The 14,479-nt window shown below is 41.6% G+C and overlaps 1 protein-coding gene across 1 annotated transcript in view; it reads left to right on the forward strand.

Annotated features, from left to right (window-relative positions):
* Positions 1-441: 441 nt before the first annotated feature.
* The window catches only part of T265_10492 (hypothetical protein), a gene marked incomplete at both ends in the record, with an annotated part of 17,293 nt that continues 3,255 nt past the window's right edge, over positions 442-14,479 (forward strand). Inside the window, 9 exons of the mRNA XM_009176875.1 lie at positions 442-609; positions 4,469-4,566; positions 5,333-5,414; positions 6,106-6,185; positions 8,294-8,369; positions 9,324-9,456; positions 10,217-10,338; positions 12,008-12,097; positions 13,348-13,425. Of these exons, the coding sequence (XP_009175139.1) occupies positions 442-609; positions 4,469-4,566; positions 5,333-5,414; positions 6,106-6,185; positions 8,294-8,369; positions 9,324-9,456; positions 10,217-10,338; positions 12,008-12,097; positions 13,348-13,425 (927 nt within the window). The remainder of the gene's footprint in view (positions 610-4,468; positions 4,567-5,332; positions 5,415-6,105; positions 6,186-8,293; positions 8,370-9,323; positions 9,457-10,216; positions 10,339-12,007; positions 12,098-13,347; positions 13,426-14,479) is intronic.

Genomic DNA, 14,479 nt, shown 5'->3' on the forward strand with positions numbered 1-14,479 from the left:
AATCATTTTGCGACTCAGTTCCGTCAAGATGCACAGATACTCAATGATATGATTGACATTTTTCCTAAAACACACCACAAATTACCACTGTGCATAGATTGTCGTATAAAGCTCGCGCCAATGATCAGCCATTCAACAAGCTGATCAAATATGCCGATGATACATTGGTTGGCAAAAACTGTCTACCAGAGTGCTGCCATTCAGCAATATGAACAAATTTGCCGATGATACATTGGTCGGCAAAAACTGTCTACCAGAGTTCTATTAGTTTTGTGGTGGATAACTTTTTCACACCATCGCCATACATGTTTAGGGCAAACTAGTTTTGTGGTGGATAGCTTTTTCACACAATCGCCATACATGTTTAGGGCAAAGTTCGATTCACAGCGGGAGTACATTATAAAACTCCAGAAAGATGAAGCGTCAGGTAACCCTGGAAAAATGCGTCGTTTTCCGCTTCTTATTGCGTTTTTGTTCTGCACCGACCGTGTAGCTTGTTTCGAAGCCGCCGGTGTTCACAATTTGTCATCCATATTTAACAACCAGCCGTCAAAGAACTGGGTTGTCCTTGTCGCTGGTACCAACACCTGGGAAAGTTATCGACATCAAGTAAGTTTCGGTTGGTGTTTTCATTGTTTTGATTACCAAATTCTTCTGAAGACCACATGAAATTGTTTTCGAATGTGAAATTTGCACTAATGGTACCACAAACATATGTGTTCTAACTAATTATCTATCTGACTATGATGTCTCACTAAAGAAGACGGTTGATCAAACCCAAAACAAATGGGTGCACATTTCTTGGCCTCGACAGGAGTGCATTGTCGTGCTACGACATTTCATTCCGTGAGGGGTCGACTAAATGGACCTAGTGAACTCAAATTATGGTGGGATGCTTACCATGAATCATGTTAATCAGAGGCAAATACCGTCATGGAAGGTGTTTCACGTTGCGTTATGTTATTTGAAATCACTGCCCCGAGTAGAGGGAATGCTTTTGCATAAAAAATTCGAGGAATTTAATGATCCACAAGTACCACAGCTTATCAAAGCTTGCTTTGTTAATTAATCATATTAGAGGAAAACTCGCACTACAGTGGATTATAGTGACCTGATTAACAAACCGGGTTTGAGAAAGCAAAAAAAAGTCCACCCGCGTTGCAGCGACACCAGTTGCTACGCCAGACACATCAATTTCGAGAGCGCCGGATTCGCCGTGCAATAAGAGGAAATACTTCTACACAACATGGTAAGATCGCGTGAACGCCACTCTGATTACTACACCCATTCACCTATACCCTTTTTGCATGGGATTATATGAGAATCGTATGCAAAACATTTGCGCATATTGAATGCGTGTGTCCAAAAATAAGATTCAGTGGGTTCGCATTTCATCATTCTGACACTTGGAGAACTCAGAAGCCTTTGTTTACACAACCTCTGGAAGCCCGGAATTGCGCCTCCCGTTCTTAGGCCTTGTCTCCGAATAAAATAGGCACATGAAAACATTCTTATCACAAAAAAGGTCGAGCTAATTCCCAGGTGACTGATACACTCCCTTAGGGCCAAATCGAATCAACCCAGCTCGTTTAGACTGTTTCTACCGCCCAGAAAAAACAAATCAATTAGACACACAACGACAAAGTATTTCACCACTATGTTTAATCGTAGATATTTTGAGTTGGTCAGGACCAGCCGCCTGATCGCTCTTGAATTGGAACTTGAAATGATTATTTCTAAAGCCTTTGGAATTTCCCCGTTCACTGCCAGGACTCCATTTGACAGACTGCATTTATTCGTTCGATTAGTTATGGAAAATATTTAATCTTGTGATCGGTCATGTATACTAGGGCTTGCTTGGCCCATGGCAGGCCTCTTTGAGTTTGTTTCCATAAAATTTCTCAACCGATGCAGTGCTTTTCCCAGAAGTTACAGCGTTCGTTGTGTGATATTTTGCTCTCTACTTGGATGAAACTTGTCCAATTTTCGCAGAAAATTAGATCGTTGGCCGAGATCCACTACCTGCATTTAGTTTGTTGTAACATTAAACAAGAGTGGTGCTCAGTATATTAAAGACAGTAGAAGTTCAAATCAGAAGTCCCGAGAACCGGGAGGGACCTCAGTTTTGATTCTGTTAGGCTTGTCCAACCCTAGGATTCCAAGGCTTCCCAATAGTCAGCTGAGATGTGCTCATCATTCAAATGCGGCAATCGCGCAACGAAAGCGAAGAAAAGTCCTTTGATACCTTCTTACACTGGTGTTCCAGAAATAGCAACGCCACACAGCTAATATCGGTGTTGTCCGTCTGTGCTGCCGGTTGGTTTTTGTGAAGGAGCGCCATAGGGCAGGGCGGCTTCGGTTGTTTAGGAAGTTACTCATAACCATCCTCAACATGTTACTAACTCAGTCGTCCCCCGTAGTCCGTGAATTCCATTTCGGTTCTGCACCCACCTATGTGAGTCGCGGAAGCGCTACGTCTGCCCACTTGCGCATTTATGTCTTCGGTAACCACAGTAATATGCAGGCTTTTACTGGTTATTCTCCAAGGTGATGCAAAAAGCTATCATCGATGCCGTTGACCATTCAATGAGAAACTCTACTTTCAGGTGACCTAGATCAATACCAATACAGTTGTAAAAGCAGCGGCGCCGCCGGAAAGGAGCGTAATTAAGAGCCAGTGGAATCTAATATATAGATCAGTATACCAATCTTGATGGGATCTTAAATCGTCATTTCGGTAAAGCGGGAATCGTTTGCAGCGAACAAGGATGCTGTGCGAACCTTAAAGATTGATAAGCGAACTAAGAAATAACATCGGATCGTCTAAAGCTGTAGCGACTAAACTGAACGCGGATATTGCATTTCAAGACAATGAAAATAAAAGCGGTTCCGTCAGATATTGAAATTGTGCCTGCGTCCGTGTCGATACCACAAGTTGATTAAATTGGAAATATCGGATATATGCGGGAGAAGGAATGAAGGAGGGCTTCTGTTGTACTAACTTCCGCTTACTCATCATTGAAATTAGGCTGTGATACTACGAGCAAAAGAACGATTGCACTTCACCTAGAAGTTAATTATTCGCAAACCTCAAGCGGCTGCCACCTGCTTAACAGAAAATATGAAGGGATTTTTGCGTCGCAAATAAACTACTCAGTGGGTTGCTGAGACGCAAAAACCCTCAGTCCTCTGTGACCTCGAATTTCTCTCGTAAAGACCCAGCTACAGCATACCTTCAGTTCGGGTGACAATAATGACAACAGGAGAGTAGGAACACTCATAGAGGGGCTTTCAGGGGCTTTCATCCTAAAGGATCGTGGATAAAGCATCTTCCAAGACCAAGAGTGTTATCCATGGTCATTAGGATGATCCTATTTCTAAATTAGACACACAGTAGGCTAAGGAGGGGCTGACTTCTGTCCCCTGTCAATGAGGCATCATCAATCTGTTATACGCATAACGATTTAAAGAAGTCGCCATGTTTAAAGGTCAGCCTGGATAATGTCGTAAAACCCGATGCAAAATCTCATGAATGATCATTGTCACCCTTTTATTCTTTTGAAAAAACAGATTGGTCGAATGGAAAATTTTGTTAGATTTTTCCTTCCCGGATAAACAGCTGTTCCTGATAATATTAGATGGTGATGGAGGTTGACAAGAGTGGAAGCTATCCAGCCAGTTATATTGAAGAATTTCTAACATTTGAGGCATTTTTCTTCCCGACGAATCAGCAATGCATTTTCGGGATAAATTGCGACACCCAATTTACACCACTTTAATACAAAATTGACGCAGTTTATTTGTTATTCACAGTGGCATATAGAAGACACTTTTGAGTGGATATGGCGCGAAAGCATTCTATGAGGGCTGCTGTGCAACCAATGAAGGAAACTTATCTCATGTGATTGTGTCCGAAGAAACTGATAAACCCAATGCAGCGAAACAATATTGACAATAAGCTTAGATTTAACCGCAATTATGACGAATTGAGCAGTTTTCTTTTCATGGAGAAATCTCAATCAAACCGCGTTCCCAAATGTGTTGCAGCGCAAGCTAATCAGCTGCTCGTGACCAATCGGTCAGCCAGCTAGTGACTGCCGGGATGTGCTAGGTTCGGGACCCTCCGGAGAAGATCACACTACAGATGATTCTCAGTAAGGATGCATCAGTTGCATCACATAATGATAAAAGCACGATTTGAAACCTCAAACATTGTACTCCAGCTCCGAAACAGCCAAAATTAATAACTAGTTAGTTGCCGTGCACGAATTCAAGCACGAAATTAACGGGACACTAGCGAGTATGTTAGATTCAATATATTGGACAGGGATAGGGCATTCAAATGTTTTTTAGACCTGATACTCCACTTAGTATGCAGGATCATAGGAACTCTGCTTGCCATCATTTGCCTCCGTGTTACACTCTGCCTGTTACCACTCATTTACCTGTAATTTATATTTTCCTTCAGGCGAACGTTTATCACGCCTACCACATTTTGCGTGCAAACAAAATTCCAGCGGAGAATATAATTACCATCGCTTACGACGATATCGCCAACAATCCCAAGTAAATTTTACAATGTTTGTCATCTGTTGGGAATTAGATGTTAGAAATCGCTTTTCATTTTTCGGTTTTATTTTCCCCTATTTTTGAGTCGTAAATTTCACGTATACAAGCTATGAATATAATTGGGCCGAAGAAAACTGTTTCAATGCGTCACCCGAGACTTAACATAAAGTTTCCAACTTTTAATGATATTTCATGACACCATACTGCATTTACGCTTACTCAATCACCCCAACTGATAGCAGCTCAAAATGCAATAACTCCAGTATACCCTTCCTGGTTAATATGAAATTTCATCTTTTCGATTGTCAGTAATGTGAAATTAATAACATCGATGCCAAGATGTTGTTTAAGGGCATCATCCTGCTGATGACTTGAAGCAAGTTTTGGGCGCACAACCTAATAAACTTATCATTTTGTAAAACAGCCATTGCTACGATTCGTGGCGGAAACATTCGAAAGATTTTTTTCTTGCTTGGAGGCTGTAATAATCGCAAGTCATTCACTGGCTAATTAAATTACATTCAAGTGCAGTGGGTGAGGGTATGCTCACATAATTTGTTACTACAGGTGTTTCCCTGTAGATTTACATAAGAAAACTACATTTTCACTTAGAATGTGTAATGTTCTATGTTTCCTACCTACCGGATTTATACATCAGGTATAACTTATGTTGGAGTGTGTCATATGGTTCCATACAGAACGTACGAACATTTCATTTCCCCTGTTTGACATTTATGGTAATTTCTTCATTCTTTTATCCCAGGAATCCGTTCAAAGGCAAAGTGTTCCATGACTACGAGCACAAAGATGTTTACAAGGGTGTGGTAATTGACTATCGTGGAAAAGTATGTTCATGCGTAGCAATTAAATTAATTTGTTCACCGTGTAACACAAGGTGCAAGTAACATGACACTGCGTATTAAGACACAATATCAACCGTAGGGCATCCTAGGCAGTTTAACTACGTTACATAATAGTAAATTTGCTTGAACGAACACTAGGTGATAGAGAAAACTCAAGCAGCCCACGACCGAGTTTACACTTCTGCTTGTGGCCTGCCAAGTAAGCTTAAGGTGTATTAACGGAATTTTCACAGTCTAGTTCTCGACACAAAGCTTCCAAGCTAGCGTTCCTAGCAAACGAAAAACCAGTGGTGTGTAGCGTGTATCGGCACCTGAAACCAGATACAGATCTCCGTTCCTGAAGTGTATGCGTCGACTGTCTTCTGGAAATTGTGGTGTCTCCTGGATTCGCCATTGACATGCACCATTCGGTGGACACTGAGTGAGTATTGACTTTGTTTTAAACAGAGTTCGTCTTGGAAACTAGCCATGCCTGTCGACCACACCAAAAATCATGTTTTAAGTTTCCATCATTTAGCAACCGTCCCGATAGTAGTCTGGGTGAAGATGGAGAGCAGACCCTAGATTTCCAATTCTTTGCTAGAGGGTAAGTGGATGCCTACTGACAGTAGAATAAGCGTGGAAAACACCAGTGTCACAGATATAACTCATTATGAGTGTTTATCTGTTTCAGGACGTCAAACCGTATATCTTCACTATGGTAATGACAGGCGATAAAAGACTTGAAAAGGAAGGGAAGAAGGTGTTGAAAAGGTGAGTTTTTGTGGAAGAAGATATTGTTGGTGCGCTTGCTGATCACAGCCGGAGTGGGAGGTCAGCGTTTTGGGATTAACGAAACGCGTGCTTAGCATTCTCTTAAGCCATGTGGTACGAAATCTCTTTAAGTAAAGCCCCCTGAGTTTAGTCAAAATAGATTTGCCACACTCCAAATGAAACCGGGTTTATCAATTCTACACTGTGGTAATCGTAGGCATCAATCGCCACTGTTAACAATTTTCGAAAATATTCAGATGGGCTCAATTGTGAATGGTCAAACATTTGTATGGTCCTTTAAAACTAGGGGTTTGTCGATCTTGGCTTGCTCTGATTCAGGATTTGATTTTGGTCATGCCTCAAACCTGAATAATGGATAATCGAAATATACTAGCGGTTCTTTTGATTCGTTGAATACTAGTCCCTCAAATCCTGGTAATACTCTCAGTTTTTAAAATACCTGCCTCGCTTTAGGTTGCCTGTAGCTTGGTAACGTCACGTTTCATCTTTTGAGAATCTCTTCACGGCCTCTTGAACCGAATATGATCACAAATGAAGCGCCCAGCTTACAGATGCAAACTATGATCACCGAAAACGAGTGTTCACTTACAGCTCATAAATATCCCATTCCGTCATCCATACACCGTATGGAATCGGAATTGCCACTCAATCCGGGATCACCCAGTCGTTGCACGTGTTAACCGATTCAGAGTTTCTGATCCCGCAACTCGTTTGTTGAGATAGAGAAAGAAAGATGATCTTTGTGATAGGTAACCAACGACGATAAAGTCACTTGCAAGATGAAAACAGTGTTATCACCGAAAAGTACTTTCACGCAAGCACACTTCGAAAACTCAGGCTGTAGCACAAAAGGAAATCAGAATTTACCACAAAAATGAACTGCAGAACTGCAGAAGTCGGAATTTGAGCTACTCAAATGTGAGAAAGGAAACCGTGTCACAGTAGTAATCGGCAACCGATCACTCAGGCCATGAACAAACGGTACGCAGACAGAATATACTGGACTTCCGGAAATTCTCAGTTTTTAAAATACCTGCCTCGCTTTAGGTTGCCTGTAGCTTGGTAACGTCACGGTTCACCTTTTGAGAATCTCTTCACGGCTTCTTGAACCGAATATGATCACAAATGAAGCGCCCAGCTTACAGATGCAAACTATGATCACCGAAAACGAGTGTTCACTTACAGCTCATAAATATCCCATTCCGTCATCCATACACCGTATGGAATCGGAATTGCCACTCAATCCGGGATCACCCAGTCGTTGCACGTGTTAACCGATTCAGAGTTTCTGATCCCGCAACTCGTTTGTTGAGATAGAGAAAGAAAGATGATCTTTGTGATAGGTAACCAACGACGATAAAGTCACTTGCAAGATGAAAACAGTGTTATCACCGAAAAGTACTTTCACGCAAGCACACTTCGTGGATGTCCGTGTTCGGAATATAGGTTTGTCTCATCTTGATTATAATATGGTTTCTCCGTGGTGATTAAACCGTGGGGATATTTTCATAAGCCGATTTAATTAGGATGGTCAATCCGGGATTTGTAAACGGCTGGGTGTCATCGTTCCAATGGCAAACTGATAAAACTTTCTAAAGTGGAAAACTGACTTCATCCACCTTCGTACCACAGAAGCCAAAGGAGCTACTATTTTGGAAGATACAATAACAAACAAACCGACGTTCAAAAAATACATTTTCCATTTCCATATTCATGTGGCCATACAAATAGCACGCCAATGGGAGTTAATTTCTCAAGTGATTATATACAGTAGCGTGCACAAAAAAAATATTCCGACCTGCGTGTTCGTTATCCATTTACTTCATTCGTGTTAAGTGCTCGACGGATAGGTCGCACAGGAATTGTTCAAATAAATAACTCAAAGTTCAAAATATTTTTCCTAAACAACATTATCGTGTGCCACAGACAGAAATGTATTTTGGAGTTTTTTATACCTTTCCGATTTCCTTAATCATCAGTTGGCCAATATCGTTTGCGTTACAACATGGTCGTGCTTTCCTATGCGCAAGAGCGCCACCCAATAAGGTCCTAATCTAGATCACCTTAACTTTCCCGTAAATCTGCAGCGGTCATGATGAAAACGTTTTCATCTATTACACTGGCCATGGTTTCCGTAACTATATCACCTTCCCGGAAGGAGATGTAAGTTTTGATAATTTTGATAATCACCGTCATACCACACGGCCATTCAATAGGAGGCTAAATTTTGAATGCAGTGAAGATGCCAATTGTCACGCGTGGTTCCTTATAGAACAGTTTATAGTTACAACTGATATAGACATTCCCCGAATGCTGGAAGAGAAGCTGCGAAGTTCTGGCGTCTCTTTCTCTCAAGTTTGGCAGGTGCGTAAGGGTGCTATATTTATAAAATTACACATATTTAGTTTGCTTTAGTTCAAGGTGGCTGAACTCACATGATTCAGCGGTTGATCCCTTTAGACAGCTGGACAAGCGTAGGTACGACAAACAAAGAAGCTGTTCGTACACGGTCACTCATGGGGCGTTGATGGCATGAAGGCAAGATGATATCATTTTTAACAGTCGGGAGATAACGCGAATCAATAGGTCATCGTTCACTATGTATGAGACAACTGCTCCATCCTTATTGAGTGGTGCGAAATATAGTTGCAAAATTTTACTGTTCGGCCATGGGGCCAACCGACAGCCTGATTTTGCCGCGGTTGGTCGGAATATTACATCCCTCATCCTTCAATTCAGGAAACCACATCACTGCTGGCTTAATTATGGAATGACAACTCATAGAAAAGCCGTTCATTGTTTCTTCCGCAATGATTACACTGTGTATGTAGTGAGACGACATTTGAAATTTTTCAGTTCAATGGAAATCATCCTAATTTTTTGTCAAACATGGTTAGGGCTAGAAGTATCTCCACAAATTGACTTGACTTACAGGATGTGATTTCACATCTCAACGAGCAGTAAACGACTTATGCTGCAATTTACTTATATCAAGGCTGTATTTTTTCTAGTGCGGAAATATTTTACAGGGGTATCAATTTGGATTTCCAAGAAACTCAATAATCCTCCACCAATAATCTGTCGTGCTCACGAATTTTCTTTCTTGCCTTGCGACAGCTCACTGCCGCGCAATTGAATGATATCCTCCTCCACTTGTACAAAATGAAAAAGTATAACAAACTGGTGTTTTACATGGACGCTTGCTACTCTGGTTCTATGTTTATGGATCTTTTTCCTCCAAATGTGGGAAGTAAGTAGCGGGGATCCTCTGAGTTATCATCCTGAATTTCCCTCATATATGTTTGAAATACCGCCCTGACCCGTTGAACTAAACGACGTTCCAAGCATGGTTCATGCTTGTTCTCTTGTGATCATTGAATGTGTGTAGTCCCTGGTCATCTGCAAGAAGCCTTAACCGGATAGTCAACAGCATCACACTTCATCGAATAACGTCAACTCTGCTGCAGTGGTTAAAAGTCACTGTAATATCGGTGCAACACGTGATATTTGGGGTCCTATTGTTGCAACCACCATTCCCAGGTGGATGCAGGATTTGCAACTTAGGTATAGATCGTGAGTCTTTCATAAAAAGTACACTTTCACAGAACAAACAACTGGCATGATACCAGTGACGGGACCAATTTTTTTCCAACTGCACGTCAGTGATCGATTCTGACGGGGTTTTTACCAGAGGCAATCATATTATATATCTACATACTTTTGTCGTTTGGAAGGCCTGACCCAACCATGTTTGACGAGCTCCGTCCAGTCTGGTTCCAAGAAGTGATTATGCTTGAGGGAGATTAGAGGACTGCGCCTTTCTGATTGACCCTATGGAGCGCGAAAACCATGGTATTCTGTCAACGATTTTTCAGCGAGCTTCTGTTTAGTGCGCTGGTATTCGAATTCTGGGAGCTTCACGATTTCTGTGAGTCACAATACAAGTTGCCCCACTTTTTCACAAGTTATCAATCTGTATATTCTCCTGTTTCCACTCTCTAAAACTGCAGTCTATGTGACAACATCAGCCAACGAGAAGGAAGAAAGCTATGGTGTTTTTTGTACGGATAAGCAAATCGGTGTTTGTCTAGCGACCGAATACTCGTATGCCTGGATTACGGATTCGGAACACGTGAGTTTTGTGAAAGCCTGATGGTTTGTAATAGATAGTTTTGTCGTGGGCAGCATGCAGTGTTTGTCCGTTTGGTTCTCCTAACGAGTTAGCCATTCTGTCCAAGTAAGTGTTAACCTTTGGATGACAGTGGAGGCTGGGGGCTTCTGCGAGTTGGCAAGTATTTTGGACGTCTGTGAACAGTCGGCCCAAGCTTTTGTTTTGGCATTTGGAACTCCCTGCTTATGCGCCTTGCAGAATGATACTGGTCGGCACCCCCTACCTTCACATCGACACTTGCGCCCATTAGACTATCAATCAAAAACCTAATACATCTCAGTATGTTGCATACGCAGTAACATAATATTTAAAGGTTCCGCCAACGTGAATTTTTCTACTGATTTCAAAAGTCAACCGCAGAATACAGACAGTGCGTGCGGAGTAAGATAGAGGGATGTTTCACGTCTGGATTAGTTTAGCCTGCATTGAGCTTTAGAACTTGTATCTTCAACAACACGGCACTTTTGTGGAACTGGTGATTATTCTTTTAAAAACAGATCAGCCCGCAGTCGAAAGACTGAATGTTGTCAGTATAACTCACCCTCTAAGATGGAAATAGGTGTGCTCTTGTATCAATGTTCTTGGAATTCTTGTTTTCGTTGTTGAATTAGATCGCTTGAGTATGTGGCTAGGGCTGTAGGTGCTTCGAAATGATTGTGATAAGCCAGTATCAAATCATTTTCTCTTTCACTTTGATTCTTTTTTTGAATAGGACTTCAAACGAATTTTCAATGCACGCAGAGGAGCGTTAATCTTGAACTCGGGTGCTGACAATAATAATAATAATAATGGTGATGATGATGATGTTGGTTGCCCTACAGGGTCAAATTCTTAATATTTGTATGGGTATTGCGTCCTGGTACAGCGGGGTGCTTTGTGCTTCAACAGAAATACGCGTCGTTCCATAATTCGTTGTGTCACCCCCAGTGATGATTTTACTTGACAAGCGGGGTATGCCGTTCATCACGCGCGCAGAATGTTCTGCACCCAGAAGGTCCTATAAAAAATACACTCCGGCAAAAGTACCAGAGGCCAACACTGATGATTCCTTGAGGATGCTGCTGATGCTGCAGATAATGATGGCGGTGGACGTACCGGAAGCCTTCTTAAAAGATCTGCTGAATTGATCCACAAAACACAATGTGCAGCATATTCTGGTGAATAAAGATTCATTGGGGTGTCACCTTATCGCCATTTGTGTCCTTCTATTTTCTCACGTGGCCTGTCTAATATCGAATGACTGGAATTCACATATTGCCCTGGTACAGGATATTTCCTTCCAAAAAAGTTATCAAACATTTCAACACAAGTTGGCTTGGCCATCTGTTACGCGTCACGATTAGTGGATGCCCAGAGAGGTGTTGCATTCCATACGCTGTACGCAGAGTCCTGAGCCAAGAGGTGGACAGAACGGAATCTACGGTTCTGTGAAAAGCTTCATTTGCACGTGTACGGTGTACCGGAACAGTAAAATGTTCACTCATTTATCAGGAGTATGTGTCGTTGTTTAACTCGGTTGTCTTAACTCTAACTGTTTTGATATGTTTTGCATTTATTGGGTCCTGCGTAAACTGATCCGTCTTTTTCACCCATTCCCCACTGCCGTTATTTCCCCCCCCCCCGCACACAGAGTGACCTGAAAAAGCGAACACTGGAACAACAGTACCAGGAGGTGAAAAAGAGGACAAAAGCTAGTCACGTGATGAAGTACGGTGAGATGGTGCGTCATGAACACTCGGAGAGATTCAGTTCAATCACCAATCTGTTACGAAAATGAGTGTATTTGTGGACATGACACTCTTATTTTGTTATTACTGGAAGATGGCGGTCAACCTTCAAAATAGATGCTAAGGGAATTCAGGTTTCATGGACGAGGTTTAGCAAGGCAGCTAGTCCAGTTTTCCATATATACAAACCTAGCCAGTGTCATCTAGCGGGTAACCAATTAATGGCGTTGGGTACCCTGTGCTCTATACCTTTCATTTTATGGTACAAACGGCACTCAAATCTGTATGAATCAGCCGCAAGTAACTCAGGAGAAGAACAGACCTACACGATGACTGAAACTCTCATCTGACAGCATATCACGCGTATAGCTAGTGATTATGTGGTAACTTGATGTGGTTTCCCATGACTGAACAGTAAGTGACGCTGTCAAGGTGAAAGCCAGTCACTCTGCTGATCAACCCATTGTGGTTGAAGAATTAAGCATTCGGTCACTTGCCGGAAAGTCGCGGGTTCGCCATTACCTGCGGGAGTGAGTTGCGCCCTGCTGCTGACTCGCAATATCAGAGGAGATATCTATACAATGCTTCTCGGTTTCACAGCATTGATTGGTTGCACTGAAGGGACAGAACCTGCAATCGAATGATGAAGCTCCGCTATGCGGCACAAAGTGAAAGTGCACAATAACACGGGTAAACAGGATTGATGTAAGCACGTCACAGCACATTGTGGTGGGATTCAAGTTTAAACTATACAAACTGACAACGGGTTTGGAAAACCATCTAGCAGACATTCAGATATTCATGCTCCATGGTAACCTAAAAACCATTTTTATGTACACATCAGTGGTAAACGACGTATTAGTACTTTTTGCTGTATAGTCTGTGCGGTTGAAATACTTGCTCTGTGATTCTATGTTTTCGTTTTGTAGTCCCCAGATGTTTGAAAGCTTGTTTTGAATGGTGAATTTATTTATGTGGATTTTAGTAGCTGAGAGAAAACAAAATCAAGAGCATTCTATGCTTCCTAGGGAATCATAGAGAAACACATTAGTGATTCGGTGATTATCGATGCTGAAAAAAATGAGAAGAGACGTTTATTGTTCAATCAGGTCCTTCACCACGGAATCCTAATAACCCAGTGTAGAACCGCGGATGCATTTAAGACCGATTTCTATTTTTATGTAACAATTCGCTGTCTGAACTGACCATACAGTGAAAAGCGTCTGTTTATGGTTCATTTCAGGCGATGGGAGATCTCCCAGTTGGGAAGTTCCAAGGTCATTATGATGCACTGATGCACCAGAATGATGTGGCCAAAGCAGTATGTGTTCACCAGAATTTTTTATATTATGTATTGTCTGTTGTAACAGCCATAATATCTTTAGGAAACCAAGTGATTACTCCGAAGTCAAATGGCAGTCTAATTAGTTGGGGTACTTGTAATCGATTGCGTCCATCACTTTAGTGACAGAAACGCTTTTCATCATCCGAGCCGATATCATCGCAGTCTTTCGTGTTCAGCAAACATACTTACCTTTCTTACTCGTCGGGCTCTCTAATTCATACCCGAATCGGTGTTACATCTACCGTCTTAAGGAATTCACTTTAGTTAAGTTTTGTCCGTTTTATTTAGAAAAACGGGTACTTGAGAAATGCTGCTGATTTAGACTACCAGAATACTACAACTCTTTTGATATTGAGAACAAGGGTGATTAGTGCATACACCTCATTTATGTATTACCCGGTCTGTCATATAATTGTCATCATCTCGGATAGAATGACGTATGAAAATACACACATAGATACACACACTCACATATATATACATATATATATACACCTATCTATAGACATAAGTACAAACATTTATACATAATTATAAAGCGATTCACATAGAGGCAGATAGGCAAATAAATTAATATACAGAAAATGTCGGATATATATTACATTGAAAATCAAGTGGACATAAAGGCGGACATCTCGACAGGAAGGCTCATGTATATATGTTTAGTTAGATAGACAGATGGACAGTTCGATACACAGATCGATAGATAGAGAGATATATAGATGAGGAAAATTCGTCCGGCAAGTGAATCCAATCTATGATGAAAATCCGAGAAGCACTGTGCACCTTTTTCATCCGCAGTAGGAATCATCTGCAGTGCGCATCTCACGAAACTCGGATCAAAAAGCCGCGACATCCAGGCCAGTTAACTGAACACTTAACTGTTTGGGCACTAGTGGCTGATCAAAAGTGTGACCAACTCGCACCTTGAGAGGATAAATCGACGCTCATCCTCCAATCACGGGATGTACATCTCGCGGTCACACGTGCTGAATGGCTCTTCGAGCAACGACTTCTCAGATAGAAGTTT

The sequence above is a fragment of the Opisthorchis viverrini genome (assembly GCF_000715545.1).
Source record: "Opisthorchis viverrini unplaced genomic scaffold opera_v5_370, whole genome shotgun sequence".
Taxonomy (NCBI): Eukaryota; Metazoa; Platyhelminthes; class Trematoda; order Opisthorchiida; family Opisthorchiidae; genus Opisthorchis; species Opisthorchis viverrini.